The sequence below is a fragment of the Pistacia vera genome, unplaced genomic scaffold (genome assembly GCF_008641045.1).
Source record: "Pistacia vera cultivar Batoury unplaced genomic scaffold, PisVer_v2 Contig545, whole genome shotgun sequence".
Taxonomy (NCBI): Eukaryota; Viridiplantae; Streptophyta; class Magnoliopsida; order Sapindales; family Anacardiaceae; genus Pistacia; species Pistacia vera.
Window position 1 is genome coordinate 399,364 of NW_022196385.1, and position 25,791 is coordinate 425,154.

At 31.8% G+C, this 25,791-nt stretch overlaps 1 protein-coding gene across 1 annotated transcript; it reads right to left on the reverse strand.

Moving 5' to 3' along the window:
* Positions 1-10,441: 10,441 nt before the first annotated feature.
* LOC116107648 (disease resistance protein SUMM2-like) lies at positions 10,442-11,483 on the reverse strand. The gene is made up of 2 exons (XM_031393938.1): positions 10,545-11,483; positions 10,442-10,462 (listed from the first exon to the last, which is right to left on the reverse strand). The coding sequence occupies exons 1-2, from the start codon at positions 11,481-11,483 to the stop codon at positions 10,442-10,444; spliced, it is 960 nt and encodes a 319-aa protein (XP_031249798.1).
* Between the last annotated feature and the right edge of the window lie 14,308 nt (positions 11,484-25,791).

The following is a 25,791-nucleotide window of genomic DNA, read 5'->3' on the forward strand; positions in this document are numbered from 1 at the left end:
GAGAATTCTATTGTGATGATGAAAGTGAAAGAAGGATAAATATAAGCAAAGGTATTTAGGAGAGATTTGTTAGATAGTTTGTAACAAAGAGACGAATGCAATTTGAGAAATGATAAGAATAAAAGCCAAATAAAAAAAGGAGAGGAGAGTATATACATGAAATAAGAAAGAGAAAAGTTGAGCAAAGAAAATGATTATTTGAAGAAGGAAAGCATGTAATTCACTTCTGCCTTTGCTGTCAAGCCTCTTGGTTCCATCCTTATAATTACAACATATATCTTTCTTTACTTTTATACATTATGTTTGAATCTACAATTAATTTATTCTATAAGAAATGTTCTTTGAAAGAGAATATCAATACTATCACTGAACATGAAGAATACAATAGTGGGTGTAAAAACAAATTTGCTACAGAATCAAATTTTACGTATAAATCATATATAAGTATAGCAAGATATATATTTAAAATCACTTCATTTTTAACTCCTGTGTTAATTACTTTGATAATTATTATTTGCGTCATGAAATGATAAAAATAAAGAAAGAAAGCACAAAAAGAAGAAATATTTGTATGAAATAAGAAAAGAGAAAGGTTGCAGCATAAAGCAAAAAAATAATGGTGAAGAAGGAAGGTTGTAATGCATCTTTGAGTGAAGAAGAAGGATATATGATTTCAGCAAGGGTATTTAGGAGGCGAACGCAGAATAAGAAAGAGAAAAGTTTGAGCATAGAAAATGATTTTATGAAGAAGGAAGCATGTAATCATCCTGAAATTTTTTGAATGTTCCATCCTCTGCCTTTCTGCCAAGCTGCTTGGTTTACATCCTTGTTACAACATCTTCTTTACTTTTATAACATGGTCATGCTCAAAAGCTATAGCATGTCCAGGCTGCTTGGTTCCATCAACAATGTTTCAAGTTTATTGGATGCTGTCTATCAATATGTACGAGATTGTGTGTAATAGATTTGCTTCTGTACATATTGATTTGCTCTTCTTGAGGACAAGAATATTCTACATAATTTAACTATATAATATATCTGCATTGAATTTTGAATACATAGAGATTCATATAACACAGTAGCATGTTATAAAGAAAAGCAGTCTTGGGAGGGAAGGCGAAGGATGGATCATTCTTTCCAGATGCTTATGTAATATAGACCTTCCTTCTTCATACCATTTGCTTTTCTTTGCTTTATGCTGCACCTTTCTCTTTTCTCTATTTCATATAAATTTCTTTCTTCTTTTTATGCCATTCTTTCCATTCGAGGATTAACTCTGTCCAATGGGTGTAAAGAAGAAGTATGTATGCATCTTCGAGTTGGTTGTATGTTGTGAAATGAAACACATAAAAAAAAGAAAATTTGAAGAGAAGGTATGTAATGATGTTGAAATTAATGAATTCCATCCTAATTTGCCTTTGCTCTCAAGGTTGCTTGGTTCCATCCTTGTTACAAGATCTTCTTTTCTTAAATAAATGTTATGTGTTAGAATCTGTAAGAAGAGATTTATGGAAATATTTTTGTTCAGAGAGACTGGTTTGTCTCCCTTAAAAAAAAGTATAAAAACAAGAAGGAATATATAAAGCAAATAAAGTGAATGATATGAAGAAGTAAGGCATGAAATTGATATTGAAAATAATGTTTCAATCCTTATTACATGCTCTTCTTTTCTTTCAACAAAATTATGTTGTAAGTATAATTGATATATTCGCATAGAAAAAGAAATCTAGAAATATTCTTGTCTTCTGCAAGAGAAAATGAATATGCTCATTAGGCAAGAAGATACTTGTGAAGCTGTATCAAAAGCAATCCATGAATGAATGATTTCATTCTTTTCTTTTATAACATGATCAGAGGCTCAATCTGTGAAGTATTCAGAATCAAATATTCTTGTCTCAGCAAGAGAAAATCAATGTATACATTTTAAGCCTGAACATGTGGATTACAATCAAGGTTATATGTTTACATTAAAAATAAAATCCTGAAAAATACAATCATGTATTGACAAAGCAGTTTTAAAATGCCCTTAATATCAATTTTGACTTTGAATTGAATTGTTCCAATATCTCTTAGAATGTATAGCTGAAATTTAGGTGAACAAAACTGCAAGACAAAATAGCTGCCGCTACACAACATCCGTCTGTCCAAGAAAAAGTTACATGGGACAGTCTCACATATCATAAATTCGATCAATAATAAAAAAAGGAAACCTATTAGAGACAAAACTCAATCACTTTAACTATTTTGAATGTTACTCAAGATATCTGGGTCGTATTTTGAATGTTTCACAGACATCCCTATTTCACAAAGCATCAGCAACTATATATATAGTAGACCATTGAAGAAATTATATATATATATATATTTACACGTTTCTTGTATTTACACTCCAATCTCTCTCACAGCAAGCACATCATCTTTCTTTGTCAGACTCAAGAGTAACCAAGGTAGGAAGGACATGAGCATAAGCAACTTTTGCATATATATATATATATATATATATGGTACCTGAATGAAGTCAAATAGTTTCAAAATTTTATATTAGTGGCAACTAGCAATGACATATGACCATAGTGTAAAGTCATTGAATTTAAAAAGTTCAGTTGTTTATTTTGTACATAACAGCGTCGGCAGTATGAATTTCAATAGATATTCTGATGAATTTCAATAAATTAAGCCATAGCAATAGATTTCATAACAACTGTTGCAACATACCAGGGTAGAATCAATCACAACATAAGTTGATTCTAAAAGAGTTTATATATCCTTCCTGGATTTGCTATGTTTAACTCTTTCTTGAATTTAGGACAGTAGAAACACTTGAGACTTGGACTGTGAAACTGATATGCTAGAATCTCAAATGTAGAATAACCCAAAATAGTGGTATCAACCATAGGTGTAGACAAAATTACCTTAATTCTGAGTAATAGCAAATGATCTCTGCTCTGTCAACAACCTACTTGTTAGGTCTCCAAATGGTTTCTGACCTAAATAGAATGAAGTTATAGCAATAAAGTTAAAGTACAGGCACAATTACACTGCCTCTAGGAATTACAACAATGCTATTACAAGACATGAGAAACCTAGAAAGTCAAACAACCCTTACCACTATCTAAATTTTCCAGATTGAATTTCGATAATTGGGATCTATGTCATATTCATCTCTCATACAATTTGTATCATGAAAATTAAGCAAAAACAAATAAATTACCTCTGTAAATTTAAGGGGCTCACTAAGTCAAAGTATCTTGGCTGGACGATAGTGATTTCCCTTAACCACAATGCATCAATATCAACAAAAAAAAAAATGGAACAAAGATCTGCCTATTGAAAACAAATTAAGGTTTTTTTTTCCCCATAAAAACATTTAATTCTAAAGAAACAATGCTTGGCTTTGATTCTCTATCAATCAATCATGTTGACACATAAAGAACATGGTTGTGTACTTCCTTCTGAAATCAAACTCCACTTCCAATTTAGTGTACCATCCAAACATCATATAGTATTAAAATCATGATTTTGTAGTTATTTTCAAAGATAAATAATTCATCTATGAGGAATGAACAAATAATTAGAAGGATTAAAGAGAAAGTAGAGTACCCTACATACAATTCAGCAGCAAGGAACTTGAAATTAGAAACAATTCATGTTTGATAGTTTTGGGAAATTTTTAAGACAGATACACATGCCTTCTATGAGTAAGTAAGATGTGAGCCAATCCTTCTGCATTAACAACACAAAGATCAGACTACAGCAAGATCTGAAATCAAAATACAAAGAGCAGAGATACAGTCAGAGATGAAAACTTTGGTAATACGAATCACAATGTTTTGCCAATCAAATGAATCATTAGGGAAAAAAAAAACATTTAACTGTTCGAATTTCTTGGATAAACACAATTACAAGTATCGCAAGGTACACTGGCAAAAACCAACAAAGGATTTCTTCAAAGAGAATCATCTAGGCTGCTTGGAAATCAACATAAAAGATAGATAACTAATTTGTAATGCCTATAGTCTGAATTTGTAAATGTAAATGTAAAGATTGCATTATGTCATGTGAAATAACAAATAAGTAATGATCATGAATGAAAAGAAGTTAAGCAAATGTAAATTAGAAGCTAATTTTAGGATAAGTAAATGGCCAAGGTAATACCTCTGCTTCAACCCTCATTGAGAATAAGCATGCATCTGGCTACACAAACAGAACAATTAAATGGGGTCTTGCTCAGGGATTGCAAGCCAGAAGGATGAACTAATTAGGCTTATCAATCGATTGAGACATATAAATAATTCAAGTAGTTGGAAATCACCTCATGCCAGGTTGTAACTGTCATTTGTTTGCGGCAAACCAATCAGGTCCAAGTAGTACTTGTTATGCTTCTTTTGAACTATTTGTCAACAAACACACCACTGTAAGAAACCATTCCTCACAAGCATTTCATCAAACATGTTGCATGAAGAAACCATTCCTCAAAAGCATTTCATCAAACATGTTCAATGAATGCCTTAAACAAACCCAAAAGTATAAAAACACAAACTACACAATTTTAGCATATAATCAGCACAACATAAATTTTATTCTTTACCTGTTTACTGAGTTGGTTACGTTTCTGGGATTCACTAAGACACCTCTTGTTTGCTTTGACTTCGTCCTCCAAAGAATTTTCAGCTTCTGCAGTGATTTTATCGATCTCTGACATCCAGTTCTGAGCATCAGTTTCTACAATTTCTAGATTCTTTTCAGCGGCTTCATTTTCTCCTACAACCAGCAAGTTTTGGGTTTCCAAATTGGGATCAGAAAATACAATACAATGTTGTATTATCATAATTACTATGCAGGGTATCAAAAGCAATCACAATTCACAAACTCTCTATAAAAGCTGATGTGGTGTGTACTTTTACATATGCTGTAGAGATTTTTGAGACTCTATTGGGACCCTTCTTCTTCTACTGATTCCTCCACAGAGCATTAACAAGTTCTGGTTGTCAATAAACATGTATATAATTTAACAATATGAAGATGACTTTGCTAACTCTAGAGGGATTGAATCTTAATAAAATATGATTCATACCATTTTTACTATCTACTTTAAGTTCATCCTCCTTGTTGAATAACCTTTCAATTCAAAATTTTGTTTAATTTTTGTATTATATACAGTATTGCACTTTAATTTAATTGATTTATTATTTTAAAAATGTTTTAATAATTTATTAATTTTAAAAAATGTCTATTTCTTCAACTACGTTACGACTAATACTCTTTAAATTAGTAATTTTATCAAAAATTAGATACTCATTTCTTTTAAGCAAACATTTAACCCGTTGATTTATAATTGGAGTAAGGTTAAAAATCTCGTGCACCCAATCTATAATAAGTAAATTTTAATTACATCATGAATAAAATCTTGTACTATTAATTTTTTTTAAGCAAACCTCGACGGTACGAGAAAAATTTTATTAATTGAAAAAAAAATGACACCTAGACAGAGGGGGACATAATGAGCCTTACCTCTAAAATAAGACTAAATACAATAAAAAGGGAAAAAAAAAAAGAAAAAAAAAATGAATGTACATGAATTACAAAGAATAAATATAAAAGCTTTTACACACACCGTTAATGTTTATAATAAGTATATATACAAAACAATCATATGAATGATAAAATTTCTTGCATTGACATCTCAATATCTTTCAAAACAAGTAGTTAAGTCATCCTTCTTCTGCTTCATCATCATCTTCTTCTTCCTCTAGAGAGCATTGGTTATGAATAAACTTGTAAAAGATGAATATATACAATAATATATCCAACAAACTCTTAATAAAGCAATCAGCAATCATCAACAACTCTTAAGAGATCTAATTTAAACTCAATTACGGATTGTTATAGTTTATAAAATAATCAGTTGCTTCTAATACCTCCACATATCAGACAATTGATAATAAGTACTGCAGCTTCACTAGGAATGTCTTCCAGAAAAACACATGCACAACAGAAACAGAAACTTGTACTGATACACAGACCATTGTGTGCATGAATGCCCTTACCAACCTTGACGGCATCAAAGACAATGATACAACATTGAGCATCAAATAGACGAAGTTTTGGAAGAAACGTTCAGTTCAAGGAAGAAATCATTCCTCCCTTCTCTCTTTACGTATTGACCGCCAAAACCTACTTCTACTCCTAAACAAAAAAATCAACAATATTCTACCATGATCTACACTCAAGTCGGTAAAAAAAGCCAACTAAACTTAATTTGTTAATAGTTCATGTAGCTTGACAACCTCTCATTAATTCTTAACAAGCCAATAATCCTAGCATAACCTAAAAAATCCACAAATATATAAGGTTTTACAAATCCTAATCCAGTTATCCTCTTCGGTCCACCTTATCGCTATATGATATCACACCTTCAAGAAAGAAACTAGCATATAGCAGAATTTACACTACTGCATTTGTGTTTTCAAGTTTTATTCTCTAGCGACTAATAATTGGTTGCATCCTGAATGTAAAAGTAAGAAAGAAAAGCACAAAAGAAAAAATATTTATATGAAATAGAAAGAGAAAGTTTGCAGCATAGCAAGAAAATTAAATGGTGTGAAGAAGGAAGGTATGTAATGCTCTTTGAGTGAAGAGAAGGTATATTGATTTCAGGAGGGTATTAGGGGACGAACACAGAATAGAAAAGAGAAGTTTGAGCAAAGAAATTGATTTATATGAAGAAGGAAGCTGAATATCCTAAATTTTTTGAATGATTCATCCTCTGCCTTTGCTTGCCAAGGCTGCTTGGTTACAACATCATTCTTTACTTTATAACATGTTAAGCTCAAAATCTATAGCATTCCAGGCTGCTTGGTTCCATCAACAATGTTTCAAGTTTATTGTGTTGTCTATCAATATGTACTAGATTGTGTGTAATAGATTTGCTTCTGTACATATTATTTGCTCTTCTTAGGACAAGATTTTCTACATAATTTAACTAAATAATATATCTGCATTTGATTTTGAATACATGAGAGATTCATATAACCCAGTAGCATGTTATAAAGAAAAGCAGTCTTGGAGGGAAGGCGAGGATGGAATCATTCATTTCCAAATGCATTATTATATAGACCTTCCTTCTTCATACCATTGCTTTTCTTTGCTTTATGCTGAACCTTTCTCTTTTCTTATTTCATAATAAATTTCTTTCTTTTTTATGCGATTCTTTCTTTACTTTCATCATTCATAACACAAATAATATATTATCAGAATAGTTTAACACAAGATTAACATGAAGTGTGCATTCGAGGATTAACTCTGTCCATGGTGTGAGAAGGAAGTATGTAATGCATCTTGAGTTGGTTGTGTGTTGTGAAATGATAACAGCATAAAAAGAAAAGAAATTTGAATGAGAAGAAGAAGCAGGTATGTAATTGTTCCATCCTTAATTTGCTTTTGCTCTCAGGTTGCTTGGTTCCATCCTTGTTAAAGATCATTCTTTCTTTAAATAATTTATGAGTTAGAATCTGTAAGAAAGAGATTTATGAAATATTTTGTTTTCAGAAAGACTGGTTTGTCTCCCTTAAAAAAAGTATAAAAACAAAGGAATATATAGCAATAAAAGTGAATGATAGAGAAGTAAGGATGAAATTGATATTGAAAATAATTTCAATCCTTATTACATGCTCATTCTTTTCTTTCAACAATTAATGTTGTAGTATGAATTGATATATTCGCATAAAAAAGAAATCTAGAAATATTCTTGTCTTCTGCAAGAGAAAATGATATGCTTCATTAGGCAAGAAGATCCTTGTGAAGCTAGTATCAAAAGCAATCCATGAATGAATGATTTCATTCTTTTCTTTTATAACATATCAGAGGCTCAATCTGTGAAGTATTCAGAATCAATATTCTTGTCTTCAGCAAGAGAAATCAATGTATACTATTTTAAGCCTGAACATGTGGATACAATCAAGGTTATATGTTTACATTTAAAAATAAAATCCTGAAAAATACAACATGTAATTGACAAACGCAGTTATAATGCCCTTATATCAATTTTGACTTTGAATTGAATGGTTCCAATATCTCTTAGAATGTATAGCTGAAATTTAGGTGAACAAACTGCAAGACAAAATAGCTGCCGCTACACAACATCCTCTGCCCAAAAAGTTACTGGGCACACATATCATAATTCGATCAAATAAAAAAGGAAACCTATTAGAGACAAAACTCAATCACTTTAACTATTTTGATGTTTACTCAAGATATCTGGGTCGTATTTTGAATGTTTCACAGACATCCCTATTTCACAAAGCAGCAACTATTTATAGTAGACCATTGAAGAAATTATATATATATATATTTTAACACGTTTCTTGTATTTACACTCCAATCTCTCTCACAGCAAGCACATCATCTTTCTTTGTCAGACTCAGAGTAACCAAGGTAGGAAGGACATGAGCATAAGCAACTTTTGCATCATATATTTATATTATATGGTACCTGAATGAAGTCAAATAGTTTCAAATTTATATTAGTGGAACTAGCAATGACATATGACCATAGTGTAAGTCATTGAATTTAAAAAGTTCAGTTGTTTTTTGTACATAACAGCGTCGGCAGTATGAATTTCAATAGATATTCTGATGAATTTCATAAATAAGCCATAGCAATTTTCATACACTGTTGCAACATACCAGGGTAGAATCAATCACACATAAGTTGATTCTAAGAGTTTATATATCCTTCCTGATTTGCTATGTTTAACTCTTTCTTGAATTTAGGACAGTAGAACACACTTGAGACTTGGACTGTGAAACTGATATGCTAGAATCTCAATGTAATAACCAAAATATGTGTATCAACCATGTGTAGACAATTACCTTAATTCTGAGTAACAGCAATGATCTCTGCTCTGTCAACAACCTACTTGTTAGGTCTCCAAATGGTTTCTGACCTAAATAGAATGAAGTTATAGCAATAAAGTTAAAGTCAGGCACAATTACACTGCCTCTAGGAATTACAACAATGCTATTACAAGACATGAGAAACCTAGAAAGTCAAAACAACCCTTACCACTATCTAAATTTTCCAGATTTGAATTTCGATAATTGGGATCTATGTCATATTCATCTCTCATACAATTTGTATCATGAAAATTAACGCAAAACAAATAAATTACCTCTGTAAATTTGAAGGGGCTCACTAAAGTCAAAGTATCTTGGCTGGACGATAGTGATTTCCCTTTACCACAATGCATCAATATCAACAAAAAAAACAAATGGAACAAAGATTGCCTATTGGAAACAAATTAAGGTTTTTTTTTCCCCATAAAAACATTTAATTCTAAAGAAACAATGCTTGGCTTTGATTCTCTATCAATCAATCATGTTGACACATAAAGAATGGTTGTGTACTTCCTTCTGAAATCAAACTCCACTTCCAATTTAGTGTACCATCCAAACATCATATAGTATTAAAATCATGATTTTGTAGTTATTTTCAAAGATAAATAATTCATCTATGAGGAATGAACAAATAATTAGAAGGATAAAGAGAAAGTAGAGTACCCTACATACAATTCAGCAGCAAGGAACTTGAAATTAGAAACAATTCATGTTTGATAGTTTTGGGAAATTTTTAAGACAGATACACATGCCTTCTATGATAAGTAAGATGTGACCAATCCTTCTGCATTACAACACAAAGATCAAACTACAGCAAGATCTGAATTCAAAATACAAAGAGCAGAGATACAGTCAGAGATGAAAACTTTTGGTAATACGAATCACACATGTTCTTGCCAATCAAATGAATCATTAGGGAAAAAAAAAACATTTAACTGTTCGATTTCTTGGATAAACACAATTACAATATACCGCAAGGTGACACTGGCAAAAACCAACAAAGGATTTCTTCAAAAGAATCATCTAGGCTGCTTGGAAATCAACATAAAGATAATAACTAATTTGTAATGCCTATAGTCTGAATTTGTAAATGTAAATGTAAAGATTGCATTATGTCATGTGAAATAACACAATAAGTAATATCATGAATGAAAAGAAGTTAAGCAAATGTAATTAAAGCAATTTTTAAGGATAAGTAAATGGCCAAGGTAATACCTCTGCTTCAACCCTCTGAGAATAAGCATGCATCTGGCTACACAAACAGAACCAATTAAATGGGGTCTTGCTCAGGGATTGCAAGCCAGAAGGATGAACTAATTAGGCTTATCAATCGATTGAGACATATAAATAATTCAAGTAGTTGGAAATCACCTCATGCCAGGTTGTAACTGTCATTTGTTTGCGAGCAAACCAATCAGGTCCAAGTAGTACTTGTTATGCTTCTTTTGAACTATTTGTCAACAAACACACCACATGTAAGAAACCATTCCTCACAAGCATTTCATCAAACATGTTGCATGAAGAAACCATTCCTCAAAAGCATTTCATCAAACATGTTCAATGAATGCCTTAAACAAACCCAAAAGTATAAAAACACAAAACTACACAATTTTAGCATATAATCAGCACAACATAAATTTTATTCTTTACCTGTTTACTGAGTTGGTTACGTTTTCTGGGATTCACTAAGACACCTCTTGTTTGCTTTGACTTCGTCCTCCAAGAGGTGATTAAAATTTTACAACCTCTATGGTCACTCCCAAAAGGAATACCAATCTCATCCAATTTGATTCTTTCCCAAACGTCATCCAACACGACAAGAATCCGCTTCTCTTTCTTGATTCTCTCCCACAAGGATCGTGCTCTTCCTGACTCGATATCAGTCGAAAGTTTCAAACCCAACATGTTAGCAATTTCCTCTTGAATCTTCACAATATTAGGAGTCTGAGACACAACCGCCATCACCACCACATCATACATCTTTTCTTCTTTTACTTGTTTGCTGATCTCTTTGACCAGTGTGGTCTTACCCACGCCCCCCATCCCACATATTCCAATTATGCTGACATTATGATCATCAATTAGCACCTTCACAATTTGCTTCTTAATTGAATTTCTAGATTCAAAAGTGCCTGAAGAAAACAACTTTGATGGCAATATAATTCCAGACGGAGGAGCAGGACAAGACACTATCTGAAACTTTTCCACTGCTTGGAGCTGGTCAGAAATCTCCAGAGTATGCTTCTTTGCCTCCTTACTGAATCGATAACATTGTTTGAGATTAATGCACCACCCTTTGAGGCACCTCTTGTTGGCTTTGACTTCATCTTCAATAAACTTTTTAGCTTTTGCAGAAATACTCTCAGCTTCTGCTATCCAGCTTTGAACATCAGGAAAAATGTTTTCTCCATTGCTTTTAGCAGATTCTATTTTCATTTTCACCGTGTCTCTGCTATCTTCCAGCTTCTTAGCTTGCTTTTTCAAGTTTTCAACATTGTCGTTGTAATGAAACAAGTAACCAAGTTGATCACCAGCGGCTGTGAACAAGCACTTTCCGACCTCCACAGTAATTGAAGAAAGAAATTCCATGGCTTTTTTTTTTTTTTTTTCCTACTAAGTACTCTTTGAAGGTGAGAGAAGGATAAAAGAAAGGATTTGAAGAAAAGGTTTAGAAGAAATTTAGTGGCTTAGTTTGCAACAAAGAGGAGGACACAAACACAATCAGATGAAGAAATTAATTAAAGAATGAATGATTGAGCGTTGTGAAATGATAAGAACAAACGGAAAAGAAGTGAAATAAATTCAAGCAAGGTGAAAGAGAAAATTCTGTTTGAGTGATTGAAGGTGAAAGAAGGTATTTAGGAGAGATTTTGTGAGCTAGGTTGTAACAAAGAGGACGAATGCAATTTGAGAAATGATAAGAATAAGAAAAGCACAAATTAAAAGGAGGAGGAGTATATAAATGAATAAGAAAAGAGAAAAGTTTGAGCAAAGAAAAGCGATTTATCTGAAGAAGGAAAGCATGTAATTCATCTTCTGCCTTTGCTGTCAAGCCTGCTTGGTTTCATCCTTATTAATTACAACATATTTCTTTCTTTACTTTTATAACATGCTAATGTGTTAGAATCTACAATTAATTTATTCAAAATAAAATGTAGATATATTCTACAAGAAATGTCTTCGGAATGAGAAAATCAATATCTATATTGAGCATGAAGAATACAATGAGCTGGATATAAAAGCAACAATCAAATTTTACGTATAAAATCATATAAGTATAGCAAGATATATATTTAAAATCTACTTCATTCTTAACTCTTGTGTTAAACTACTTTGATAATATATTGTTTGCATCATGAAATGAAAAAGTAAAGAAATGAAGCACAAAAGAAAAGAAATATTGATATGACATAGAAAAGAGAGAAGGTTGCATCATAAAGCAAAGAAAATTAAATGGGTGTGAAGAAGGAAGGTATGTAATGCATCTTTGAGTGAAGAAGGTATCGTAATTTTCGAGAAGGGTATTTAGGAGGACAACACAGTAAGAAAAGAGAAACGTTTAGCAAAGAAAGTGTTTATATGAAGAAGAAAGCATGAAATTGATCCTGAAATTTTTTGAATGATTCCATCCTCTGCCTTTGCTGCCAAGGCTGCTTGCAACCATCATCTTTACTTTATAACATGTTAATGCGTCAAAATCTATAGCATGTCCAGGCTGCTTGGTTCCATCAACAATGTTTCAAGTTTATTGGATGTTGTCTATCAATATGTACTATCTTTGTGTAAATAATTTGCTTCTGTACATATTGATTTGCTCTTCTGAGGACAAGATATTTCTACATAATTTAACTAATAATATATCTGCATTTGATTTTGAATACATGAGAGATTCATATAACACAGTAGCATGTTATAAAAGAAAGCAGTCTTGGGAGGAGGCGAAGGATGGAATCATTCATTTCCAAATGCATTATGTAATATAGACCTTCCTTCTTCATACCATTTGCTTTTCTTTGCTTTATGCTGTACACCTTCTCTTTTCTTATTTCTAATAAATTTCTTTCTTTTTATGCGATTCTTTCTTACTTCATCATTTCATACACAAATAATATATTATCAGAATAGTTTAACACAAGAGTAACATGAAGTATGTCATTCGAGGATTAACTGTCCATGGTGTGAAGAAGGAAGTTATGTATGCATCTTTGAGTTGGTTGGTGTTGTGAAATGATACGCATAAAAAGAAAAGAAAATTTGAATGAGAAGAAGAAGCAAGGTATGTAATTGATTCCATCCTTATTGCCTTTTGCTCTCGGTTGCTTGGTTCCATCCTGTTACAGATCATTCTTTCTTTAAATAATGTTATGAGTTAGAATCTGTAAGAAAGAGATTTATGAAATATTTTTGTTCAAAAGACTGGTTTGTCTCCCTTAAAAAAATATAAAAACAAAGGAATATATAAAGCAATAAAAGTGAATGATATAAAGAAGTAGGATGAAATTGATATTGAAAATAAGTTTCAATCCTTATTACATGCTCATCTTTTCTTTCAACAAAATAGTTGTAATTATGAATTGATATATTCAGCATAAGAAGAAATCTAGAAATATTCTTGTCTTCTGCAAGAGAAATGAATATGCTTCATTGGCAAGAAGATACTTGTGAAGCTAGTATCAAAACAATCCATGAATGAATGATTTCATTCTTTTCTTTTATAACCATCGAGCTCAATCTGTGAAGTATTCAGAATCAAATTCTTGTCTTCAGCAAGAGAAATCAATGTATACATTTTAGCCTGAACATGTGGATTACAATCAAGGTTATATGTTTACATTTAAAAATAATCCTGAAAAATACAATCATGTAATTGACAAAAGCGTTATAAATGCCCTTAATATCATTTTGACTTTGAATTGAATTGTTCCAATATCTCTTAGAATGTATAGCTGAAATTTAGGTGAACAAAACTGCAAGACAAATGCTGCCCTACACACCATCCTCTGTCCAAGAAAAAGTTACATGGGACAGTCTCACATATCATAAATTCGATCAATATAAAAAGGAAACCTATTAGAGACAAACTCAATCACTTAACTATTTTGAATGTACCAAGATATCTGGGTCGTATTTTGAATGTTTCACAGACATCCCTATTTCACAAGCATCAGCAACTATATTATATGTATACCATTGAAATATATATAGAATTATTATACAACGTTCTTGTATTTCACTCCAATCTCTCTCACAGCAAGCCACATCATCTTTCTTTGTCAGACTCAAGAGTAACCAGTAGGAAGGACATGAGCATAAGCAACTTTTGCATATATATATATATATATATATGGTACCTGAATGAAGTCAAATAGTTTCAAATTTTTATATTAGTGGCAACTAGCAATGACATATGACCATAGTGTAAAGTCATTGATTTAAAAAGTTCAGTTGTTTATTTTGTACATAACAGCGTCGGCAGTATGAATTCATAGATATTCTGATGAATTTCAATAATTAAGCCATAGCATAGATTTCATAACAACTGTTGCAACTACCAGGGTAGAATCAATCACAACATGTTGATTCTAAAGAGTTTATATATCCTTCCTGGATTTGCTATGTTTAACTCTTTCTTGATTTAGGACAGTAGAACACTTGAGACTTGGACTGTGAAACTGATATGCTAGAATCTCAAATGTAGAATAACCCAAAATAGTGGTATCAACCATAGGTGTAGACAAAATTCCCTTAATTCTGAGTAACGCAATGATCTCTGCTCTGTCACAACCTACTTGTGTAGGTTCTCTCAATGGTTTCTGACCTAAATAGAATGAAGTTATAGCAATAAGTAAAGTACAGCACAAATTACACTGCCTCTAGGATACAACAACAATAGCTATTACAACATGGAAACCGAAAGTCAAACAACCCTTACCACTATCTAAATGTTCCAGATTGAATTTCGATAATTGGGATCTATGTCATATTCATCTCTCATACAATTTGTATCATGAAATTAAGCAAAAACAAATAAATTACCTCTGTAAATTTAAGGGGCTCACTAAAGTCAAAGGTATCTTGGCTGGACGATAGTGATTTCCCTATCCACAATCCTCAATATCAACAAAGAAAACATAAACGAAAACAAAGATACTGCCTATTGGAAAACAAATTAAGTTGTTTTTTCCCATTAAAAATTAATTCTAAGAAACTATGCTTTGGCTTTGATTCTCTATCAATCAATCATGTTGACACTAAAGAACATGGTTGTGTACTTCCTTCTGAATCAAACTCCACTTCCAATTTAGTGATACACCAAAACATCATATAGTTTAAAAAATCATGATTTTGTAGTTATTTCAAAGATAAATAATTCATCTAGAGAAATGAAAAATATTAGAAGTTAAGAAAAGTAGAGTACCCTACATACATTCAGCAGCAAGGAACTTGAAATTAGAATACAATTCATGTTTGATAGTATTGGAGAAATTTTTAAGACAGATACACATGCCTTCTATAATAGTAAGATGTGAGCCAATCCTCTTTGCATTAACAACACAAAGATCAGACTGACGCAAATCTGAAATTCAAAATACAAGAGCAAGATACAGTCAGAGATGAAAAATCCTTTGGTAATACGAATCACACAATGTTCTGCCAATCAATGAATCATTAGGGAAAAAAAAAACAATTTAACTGTTCGAATTTCTTGGATAAAACACAATTACAATATACGCAAGGTGACACTGGCAAAAACCACCAAAGGATTTCTTCAAAAGAAATCATCTAGGTCTGCTTGGAAATCAACATAAAAGATAGACTAATTTGTAATGCCTATAGTCTGAATTTTGTAAATGTAATGTAAGATTGCATTATGTCAATGTAAGAAATAAACAAATAAGTATATGCATGAATGAAAAAGTAAGCAAATGTAAGAATTAAGCAATAATTTTAAGGATATAGTAATGGCCAAGGTAATACTCTGCTTCACCCCTCGATGAAATAAGCATGCATCTGGCTACACAACGAAACAATTAAATGGGGTCTTGCTCAGGGATTGCAAGACCAGAAGATGAACTAATTAGGCTTATCAATCGATTGAGACATTAATAAATTCAAGTAGTTGGAAATCACCTCATGCCAGGTTGTAACTGTCATTTGTTTGCGAGCAAACCAATCAGGTCCAAGTAGTACTTTGTTTATGCTTCTTTGAACTTTGTCAACAAACACACCACATGTAAGAAACCATTCCTCAAGCATTTCCAACATGTTGCTAAAGAACCATTCCTCAAAAGCTTTCCATCAACATGTTCAATGAAATGCCTTAAACAAACCCAGAAAGTATAAAACACAAAACTACACAATTTTAGCATATATCAGCACAACATATATTTATTCTTTACCTTTTTACTGAGGGTTTACGTTGTCTGGGATTCACTAAGACCCTCTTGTTTGCTTGGACTTCGCCTCCAAGAATTTTCAGCTTCTGCAGTGATTTATCGATCTCTGACATCCAGTTCTGAGCATCAGTTTCTATAATTTCTAGATTCTTTCAGCGCTTCATTTTCTCTACAACCAGCAAGTTTTGGGTTCCAATTGAGATCAGAAAATACAATACAATTTGTATTATCATAATTCTATGCAGGGTACAAAAGCATCACAATTCACAAACTCTCTATAAAGCTGATGTGGTGTGTACTTTTCATATGCGTAGAGATTTTTGAGACTCTATTGGACCCTTCTTCTTCTACTGTTCCCTCCACAGAGCATTACAAGTTCTGGTTGTCAATAAACATGTATATAATTTAACAATATGAAGATGACTTTGCTAACTCTAGGGGATTGAATCTTAATAAAATATGATTCATACCATTTTTACTATCTACTTTAATTCATCCTCCTGTTGAATAACCTTTCAATTCAAAATTTTGTTTAATTTTTGTATTATATACAGATGCACTTTAATTTAATTGATTTATTATTTTAAAAATGTTTAATAATTTATTATTTTTAAAAATGTCTATTTCTTCACACTACACTAATACTCTTTAATTAGTAATTTTACAAAAATTAGATACTCATTTCTTTTAAGCAAACATTAACCCTTTGATTAATAATTGGATAAGGTTAAAAATCTCGTTGCACCCAATCTATAATAAGTAAATTTTAATTACATCATGAATAAAATCTTGTACTATTATTTTTTTTAAGCAAACCTCGACGGTAGAGAAAATTTTTATTAATTGAAAAAAAAATGACACCTAGACAGAGGGGACATAAGAGGCCTATCCTCTAAATAAGACTAAATACAATAAAAAAAGGAAAAAAAAAAGAAAAAAAATGAATGTCATGAATTACAAAGAATAATATAAAAGCTTTTACACCACCGTTAATGTTTTATAATATATATCCAAAACAATCATATGATGATAAAATTTCTTGCATTGACATCTCAATATCTTTCAAAACAATAGTTAGTCATCCTTCTTCTGCTTCATCATCATCTTCTTCTTCCTCTAGAGAGCATTGGTTATGAATAAACTGTAAAAGATGAATATATACAATATATCATCCAACAAACTCTATAAAGCAATCACAATCATCAACCACTCTTAATCTAATTTAAACTCAATTATGGATTGTTATAGTTTATAAAATAATCAGTTGCTTCTATATCTCCACATATCAGACAATTGATAATAAGTACTGCAGCTTCACTAGGAATGTCTTCCAAAAAACCATGCACAACAGAAACAGAAACTTGTACTGATACACAGACCTTGTGTGCATGAATGCCCTTACCAACCTTGACGGCATCAAAGACATACAACATTGAGCATCAATAGACGAAGTTTTTGGAAGAAACTTCATTCAAGGAAGAAATCATTCCTCCCTTCTCTCTTTACGTATTGACCCCAACCTACTTCTACTCCTAAACAAAAAAATCAACAATATTCTCCACGATCTACACTCAAGTGGTAAAAAATGCCAACTAAACTTAATTTGTTAATAGTTCATGTAGCTTGAAACCTCTCATTATTCTTAACAAGCCAATAATCCTAGCATAACCTAAAAAATCCACAAATATATAGGTTTTACAAATCCTAATCCATTATCCTCTGTCCACCTTATCGCTATATGATACACACCTTCAAGAAAGAAACTAGCATATAGCAGAATTTACACTACTGCATTTGTGTTTTCAAGTTTTATTCTCTAGCGAATGTGACTGACTAGACTCCAAAGACGCGAAGTAACTAAGAGCTACGAACAAATTGCAAGTAAAACAAAAAAGCAGACTTACATTACAAGACTCCTCCTATCTTTCCCAAACACAACAGGAAGCAACGCAAGTCGATGCCAAAGTCGAAGTAGCAATAATTACCCACCAGAAAAGTCCTTATACACCAACTAATTAAAACAAAACATCTCAAGAGTGAATTTCATTCACCATGAAGAAGAGATATAAAGAATTTAAAAGAAGAAATTAACATTTCAAAGAAGTTCCTATCTATAACAATGTTTACAATTTTAAAGCGCTTTGTGACAATTATCCACTTCATGAAACCATTTACACACAATAAGCTAGAGAGAGCAAGCTTTACCAAGGGAGCCAGGAGACTATGATAAGCTTCTAGCACGAAATAGAGTTTGAACAGGAAGAATCGACTCTTACCACTGCCATCACTCCGTCACAGAAGTTACCAATCTCCGCCGGGATCGGCACGAGTCATGAGCGTGTCGCGTCTACTAAAACCGTAGTGGAAGAAACGAGAAATCGCCGGCGAGTGCCGAAGTAGGACGACTCTGACGGTTCTGGGGTGGTAGTGTCGCGTGGAGAAGGATAGAACGCGGCGCCGTGAGGTGGAGAGCGAGTGAAGCGACGGTGTGTAGTAAAGCCTGAAGTTGCCATTAGAGCCTGACCCGTTTTATTCTACCCAAAAGTAAAAAAAAATAGTTGGAAAAAAAGAAATGTGGCCCCTATATATTATAAAAAAAATTCTAAATAAAATACGCGTTGTTGTAGGGCGTTTGGTTACGATAATGCAAATTAAAAATTATCTATAATTATTGTATTCCACGTTGATTACGAGTTATGATTAAGCGTTGAGGCTAATTGTCAATTATTAGAAATGATTTTCTTACTTGTACCAGCTTTGATTGTCAAATATATTGAGTACATTTAATTGTCAAGTACTATAAGATTCAGTATCTTCAAATACCAATAGTAGTTATATATATATTGGAGGTAATCGATTACTTCATTTTTCATTTTTTTTAGTATTCTAAGATTACGAGTTATCTTTTTTTGTTACATTTATCCTTATTATATGAACATTTTGGACATAATGCTTCATTTAAAATAAATTATTGTTCATATTTAGTTTAAAACATATAAAATTAAATTTATACATCTATATACTACATTCCATATTGGCTGTTTTTAGTCCTATCAATTTAAAGTGCTATTTTTTTATTTTCAAAAAGAAATTAATGATTAAAATTTTATGGAGTGTTCAGCAAATCTCAATTTCACTTAAAATTTTAAAAAATAAAAGAAAAATTTTTTTTTTAATTTAAGAGATTCTAATTTCAATTTAGAATTGTACAGGGTTAACTTGTCTCAGTAAAATATTTTGAAAAATGATTATGTACTTTAGGATAAAACATTAGTGAATATAATACTAAAATACCCTAAAATTCAATTAAGTATAATTAATTTTTTATGTGAATATTTTAATTGGTAATTAAATATTAGCTTTGTTTAAAAAATAGAAAATAAAAATAAACAGTATCCAACAAGTTGAATATATACAAAATCATATGAACAATCAAACAAATCAAATTATCACATTTCTTGTTTGTCAATAATACTCAATAAATAATATATAATACACCATTTCATTCCATTTTTAGTTTTCTACTTTATCTGATCCTTCTGCTTGGTCCCCCTACAAAACATAAACTTATATAATACACCCCCTTGAAATTATTATGTATCATTTAAATATACTAATATATTAATATGTTTATAAGTAATTAGTTTTGAAAAAAGAGAGAGAGAGGAGAGAGAAGAGAGAAGAATGAAAAAGATATTCACATAATAAATTGACTTATTATAATTTTATTAATAACAGAACAAATTATTTTTTAGAATTAAGAGATTTAGAAAATAAAAGCACCTAAATAATGTATCTCTAAGAATTTAACTATAATTAAAATTGTAACCTTAAAAAAAAAATTGTTTATTCCCTAGATTTCACTCCGCTGTACATTGAATAAATGCTAATATAAGAAATGACAATTATCTAACCAAAAAAGTAATGCAAATCAATTTGTATGTAACGGTTATTCTATTGAATTGAATGCCATATTTATATATATTTATTGAAATCAAATAAAATGAGTATAAATAATTTATATATATATATTGAAAAAGAAAGAAGAAAAACAAATTCACATAATAATTGAATTTATTATAATTTATTAAGAAAAGAAACTAATTTTTATTTGTGTTTAAAACAATCACACAACTAAAAGAAAAGAAAGCTGTGAAAGAATAAAATGAACTACAAAATACCGATTTTAACAATAAATGGGGCATATTTTATGTAGGTTATGGTGGTTGTTGAATAATCCTCTTTAATTATTGGGAACTCAAGTTGCAGGATTCATATTACGATTACTCTATGATGTGAATGTCATATTTAATACTTAATTCATAAGGTATCAGACGAATACGCTTAAATATCTCTTGCTCTGTAACACCTACATTTTTAGATCTCTCCAATAGGATTTCTGACTAAAATAAATGAATTATAACATAAAGTTACTGTATTGCACTATTACTCCTCTAGAATTACAACAAGAATGGTATTACAGACACAGGAAAACCTAGTAAAGAAACAACCTTACCCTTATTTAAATGTTCGAATGAGTGCATTCGATAATGGTCATGCATAGCATCTCCATCCAATTTGTATCATGAAATTAGAAAATTCCTTCGTAAAGTTTAGCTCCAATAAGTAAGATGTGAGCAATCTTCTTGCATTAACCAACAAAGTCAGCACTGGCGCAGATCTAAATTCAAAATACAAAGGCAGAGATACAGTCAGAGATGAAAATCCTTTAGTAATACGAATCAACACATGTTTTGCCATCAAATGAATTTAGGAAAAAAGAAACAATTTAACTCGCGAATTTCTTGGATTAAAACACAGTTACAGTAATACGCAAGGTGACACTAGCAAAAACACAAGGATTCTTCAAAGAGCATCATCCATTCTCTCTTGGAAAATCAACATAAAAGATAGATACTATTTGTAATGCTCAGTTTGATTTTGTAATGTAATGTAAGATTGCATTATGTAAATGTGCAATAAACATAAGTCTATCATGAACAAAGAAGTTAAGCAAATGTAAGAATTGGAGCAATAATTTTAAGGATAAGTAAATGACCCAGGTAATACTATGCTTCAACCCTCATCAGAATAAGCGTGCATTGGCTCACAAACGAAACTAATTAAATGGGTCTGATGGGGTTCTATTGGAAGAGTAGTAGGATTAGGACTCCTAATCCTAAATATCAGAATAGCTCTAGTGGTAGGATAAGAATAAGTGTGTAGAAGAGTTTTTATCCTTATCGTTATTTGCATGTTAGCTTTCTCGTATCTGAATTGTAGGAATGATACCAGGTTGTAGAGGTGACCTATTTAAAGAGAGTCTTTGCGTTGAGAAATGATTATTGAGTATTTTGATTAACATTGCGTGTAACGGTGTTCCTACCTTAAGTGGAGTATCATATTATTATCATCTTGCCGTTTCCATATTTACGTTCAATCCAAACTCTCATAGTTCCATCACAATTAACGTATCAGGGTCTTGCTCAGGCATTGCAACACCAGAAAGATGAACTAAATAGGCTTATCAATCCGATTAAGTACCTATAAATAAATTCAAATAGTTGGAAATCATCTCATGCCAGGTTGTAACTGTCATTTGTTTGCGAGCAAACCAATCAGGTCCAAGTAGTACTTGTTTTACGCGTCTTTGAACTATTTGTCAACAAACACACCACATGTAAGAAACCATTCCTCACAAGCATTTCATCGAACATGTTGCATGAAGAAACCATTCCCAAAAGCATTCCATCAAACATGTTCTATGAAAGGCCTTAAACAAACCCAGAAAGTGTAAAAACACAAAAACTACACAGTTTTAGCATATAATCAGCACAACATAAATATTATTCTTTACCTGTTTATTGAGTTGGTTACGTTGTCTGGGATTCATTGAGACGCCTCTTGTTTGCTTTGACTTCATCCTCCAGAATTTTCAGCTTCTGTAGTGATTTTATTGATCTCTGACATCCAGTTCTGAGCATCAGTTTCTATAATTTCTAGATTCTTTTCAGCCGCTTCCTTTTCTTTTACAACCAGCAAGTTTTGGGTTTCCAAATTGAGATCAGAAAATACAATACAATCTTGTATTATCATAATTGCTATGCAGGGTATCAAAAGCAATCACAATTCACAAACTCTCTATAAAAGCAATCACAATACACAGACCCTTCTTCTTCTTCTTCTAGCATAAACAGATTCTGGCTGTCAATAAACATGTATATAATTCAACAATATGGATGAGTCTGCTAACTCTAGAGGGATTGAATCTTGCTAAAATATGATTCATACCATTTTTACTGTCTACTTTCAATTCATCCTCCTTGTTGAATAACCTTTCAATTCAAAATTTTGTTTAATTTTTGTATTATATATTACACTTTAATTTAATTCATTTATTATTTAAAAATGTTTTAATAATTTATTAATTTTTAAAAATGTCTATTTCTTCAACTACATTATGACTAATTCTTTAAATTAGTAATTTTATCGAAAATAGATACTCAGCAAACATTTGAACCATCTATATTTTTATATACTGAAGTCCATCCTTTCTATTAATCGCCTTTTGGATTCCATGAGGATTCCACGTAGGATACCACATAGGATTTAAGAGCTTATTAAATATGATTGCTGTGTAGGATTCGTGTTGGATTCAATTGTAACTTTAGAATTGTTTTTTATAGTATTAATAGCACATATTGGACACCAATAGTCTAATTAAAATATTTATAGATTCATGTTAATCTTTTCATATTCACCTAAATATTTAGAACAATTAAATAGTGGCATCCCAAGTCTCAAGAAAACTTATTTATATGTATAGATTAAAGGGAATGGTTGAAGTTGTGAATTCTTGAGACCTTTTTTAAAATTTTACGAATACCCTTTTCGGAGTTCTTTGTCAACTTTGTTTGTAAGGCAGTTAGTAACATCAGTATCGTAAATTGTTGTTCATTTCAAACGATGCAATGCCAGTATTCAGCTATTAATAGGTGGCCTATTTCAGAGCAAAATTTTTAACTTCCACAGCAGGCCAATCCAAGGTGATGTTAAAATCCTTTTTCATCATTGAAAGTTGTTTTAACCATTACTAATCACGTTAAGATGGTATATTGCAAGCGTAAGGGGAGGAACTTAGAAATTTACTTTATGATGAGGAGCGTGAAAAGAATGTACGATTGGTTAAGATGTATGGGATACATCAACTAAAGATGCTGCTATGGCAGCAGAAGCTGGTGCTAATTTTATTGGAATGATTATTTGGCCAAACTCCAAGCATTCGGTTTTGCTTGCAGTTGCTAACGAGATTTCAAATTTTCAAGAGAATATGGGGCAGAGCTGTTGGGGTTTTTGGGATGATGATGCAGAGACGATGTTAAGAGCTGCTAACTGGGCAAAGTTTAGTTTATGCAGGTATTTATGGTTCCTGTATTGAATTCCTTGGAACTTTTGATGGGAATCGACAGACAACCATCTTTATCCAATAATACTTTTTTCTATGCAAGCTGCTGCTGAATGAATTGCTAGGTATTATTGTTTTTCTATGCTAAACTTCTGTTGAATTAATTGTGAGGTTAATGTTGATTGTCTGTGTGAGTCGTTGTTGATTTGAATGACTGAGGTTACTATTGAAATGCTCGCGGGTGTTATGGGCAGAGTGTTTATGTTGTTGAGAAATTGCCAGATTTTTCTGCTGAAGTGTTGTTGCCAGTTGCAGATTTTTCTGCTGAAGAGTTGTTGCCAGGTGTGATAAGAATGGCGATGGGTTGCTGTCAGAGGAGGAGGGACAGAGGGGAGGTTCAATTACTATATGCCTACCAATGAAATTAATAAGTTCACAACTCTCAAATCTTAAAGATAACGCTGCAGCGTACATAGCTTTAATATAAAAAGCTAGATCCTGACCTTAAGGGATATATAGAGATAGCATTTGAAATTAATAAGTTCACAACTATTATATATATGCTTTCTAACATATTATTTTCACAATTGTTTACTTTTAATTGAACAGACAGGGAAGTTTGATTGCGTGGGAGGGTCTTCCAGATCATGATGCTTCATGGGAGAACCTTTGGGGTAATAGCACAGCAAATTCCAGACTTTCACGTTGAGGCAAGGTGAAATTGCTGGAGGGAGTATTGACAAGCATCTTGATTTGAGGGTTTATTCTAAAAGAGATAAGGGAAAGTTAGGTAGTGACAAGGCTGTTAGGAATTGATCATATGGGATTATCCTATTAATGATAAGTTAGCAGTATTATCCAAATGTCCTCAGACTATAATCTGGGGAGTTCTTTATTTGGCTTTAAAGTTTCATTTTGAAAACAAAATTAGCCTAACACAACAAACATGTTGTTTCATGATTAGGTATGAACTCAATATTGGTCATCAATTTATTGGGTTATACTCATCAACACCATAAAAAGAGCAGTCTAAACCAATTGAAACATCCAATGATCAAACATACATGATGTCAACACCAAAGTCATAAGGAACCGTGCGCTTCATCTAGTTGATTTATGTTACAAATAGAGAACTGATTGTAATTTTTATGTATTGATGACAAATTATACATCAATATATAGGAAAATAGAGAACTAATCTAGGAAATAAATAATCAATCTATGGAAATAAAAAATCTAACTTCCTATTTTAAGATTTGTTCCTATTATGTATTGATTACAATCCTAATATCCTATTATAGATTATTCACTTAAAGCAATATCTGTAAGATTTTGCATGATTTACTACAACAATCTACAACACTCCCCCTCAAGATGGAGCATAGATTTAATCATGCCAGCTTGTTACAAATATAATCAATCGACACCCATTCAAAGCTTTAGTGAAAAAATCTCCTAGTTGCTCTCCAGTCTTCACATATCCTATAGAAATTAAACCTGCTGTATTTTCTCACGATGAAATGACAGTCAATTTCAATGTGCTTAGTTGTTCATGAAATACGGGATTAGAAGCAATATGCAGAGCGGCTTGTTACACCACAATTTGCTGGCAAAGAGGCCATAAGACCAACTTCAGTCAAAAACGATATATCCATATTACTTTACACACAGACTGGGCCATAGCCCTATATTCCGATTCTGCACTAGATCGGGGCACAACAATTTGCTTCTTACTTCCATGAGACCAAATTTCCACCAATAAAAACACAGTAGCCCGTAGGGATCCTATCTATCTTAGAACCAGCCCAATCTGCATCAGAGAACAGCTCAATATATTATGTCCATGATTTGTACAAAATACCAGTCCTGGAGTCCTTTCAGATAACACAGAATATGTTCTAACGCTGCCCAATGATCAACAGTAGGAGAAGACATGAATTGACTACTACACTAACAGAGTACGCATATCAGGACAAGTGACTGTTAGATAGTTCAACTTTCCAACCAGTCTTCTATACCTCTCAGGATCTTCAAATAGTTCACCATCTTGGTAAGTTGCAAATTAGGAAACAGTGCGTACTACATGGCTTAGCAC

What these genes read in the sequence shown, in the direction of transcription:
- LOC116107648 (XM_031393938.1), bottom strand. Translation starts at nt 11,483, where the DNA reads ATGGAATTTCTTTCTTCAATTACTGTGGAGGTCGGAAAGTGCTTGTTC. An exon ending in GTAACCAACTCAGTAAACAG is followed by an intron (nt 10,463 to 10,544) that starts GTAAAGAATAAA and finishes GGTTTGTTTAAG; the next exon opens with GCATTCATTGAACATGTTTG.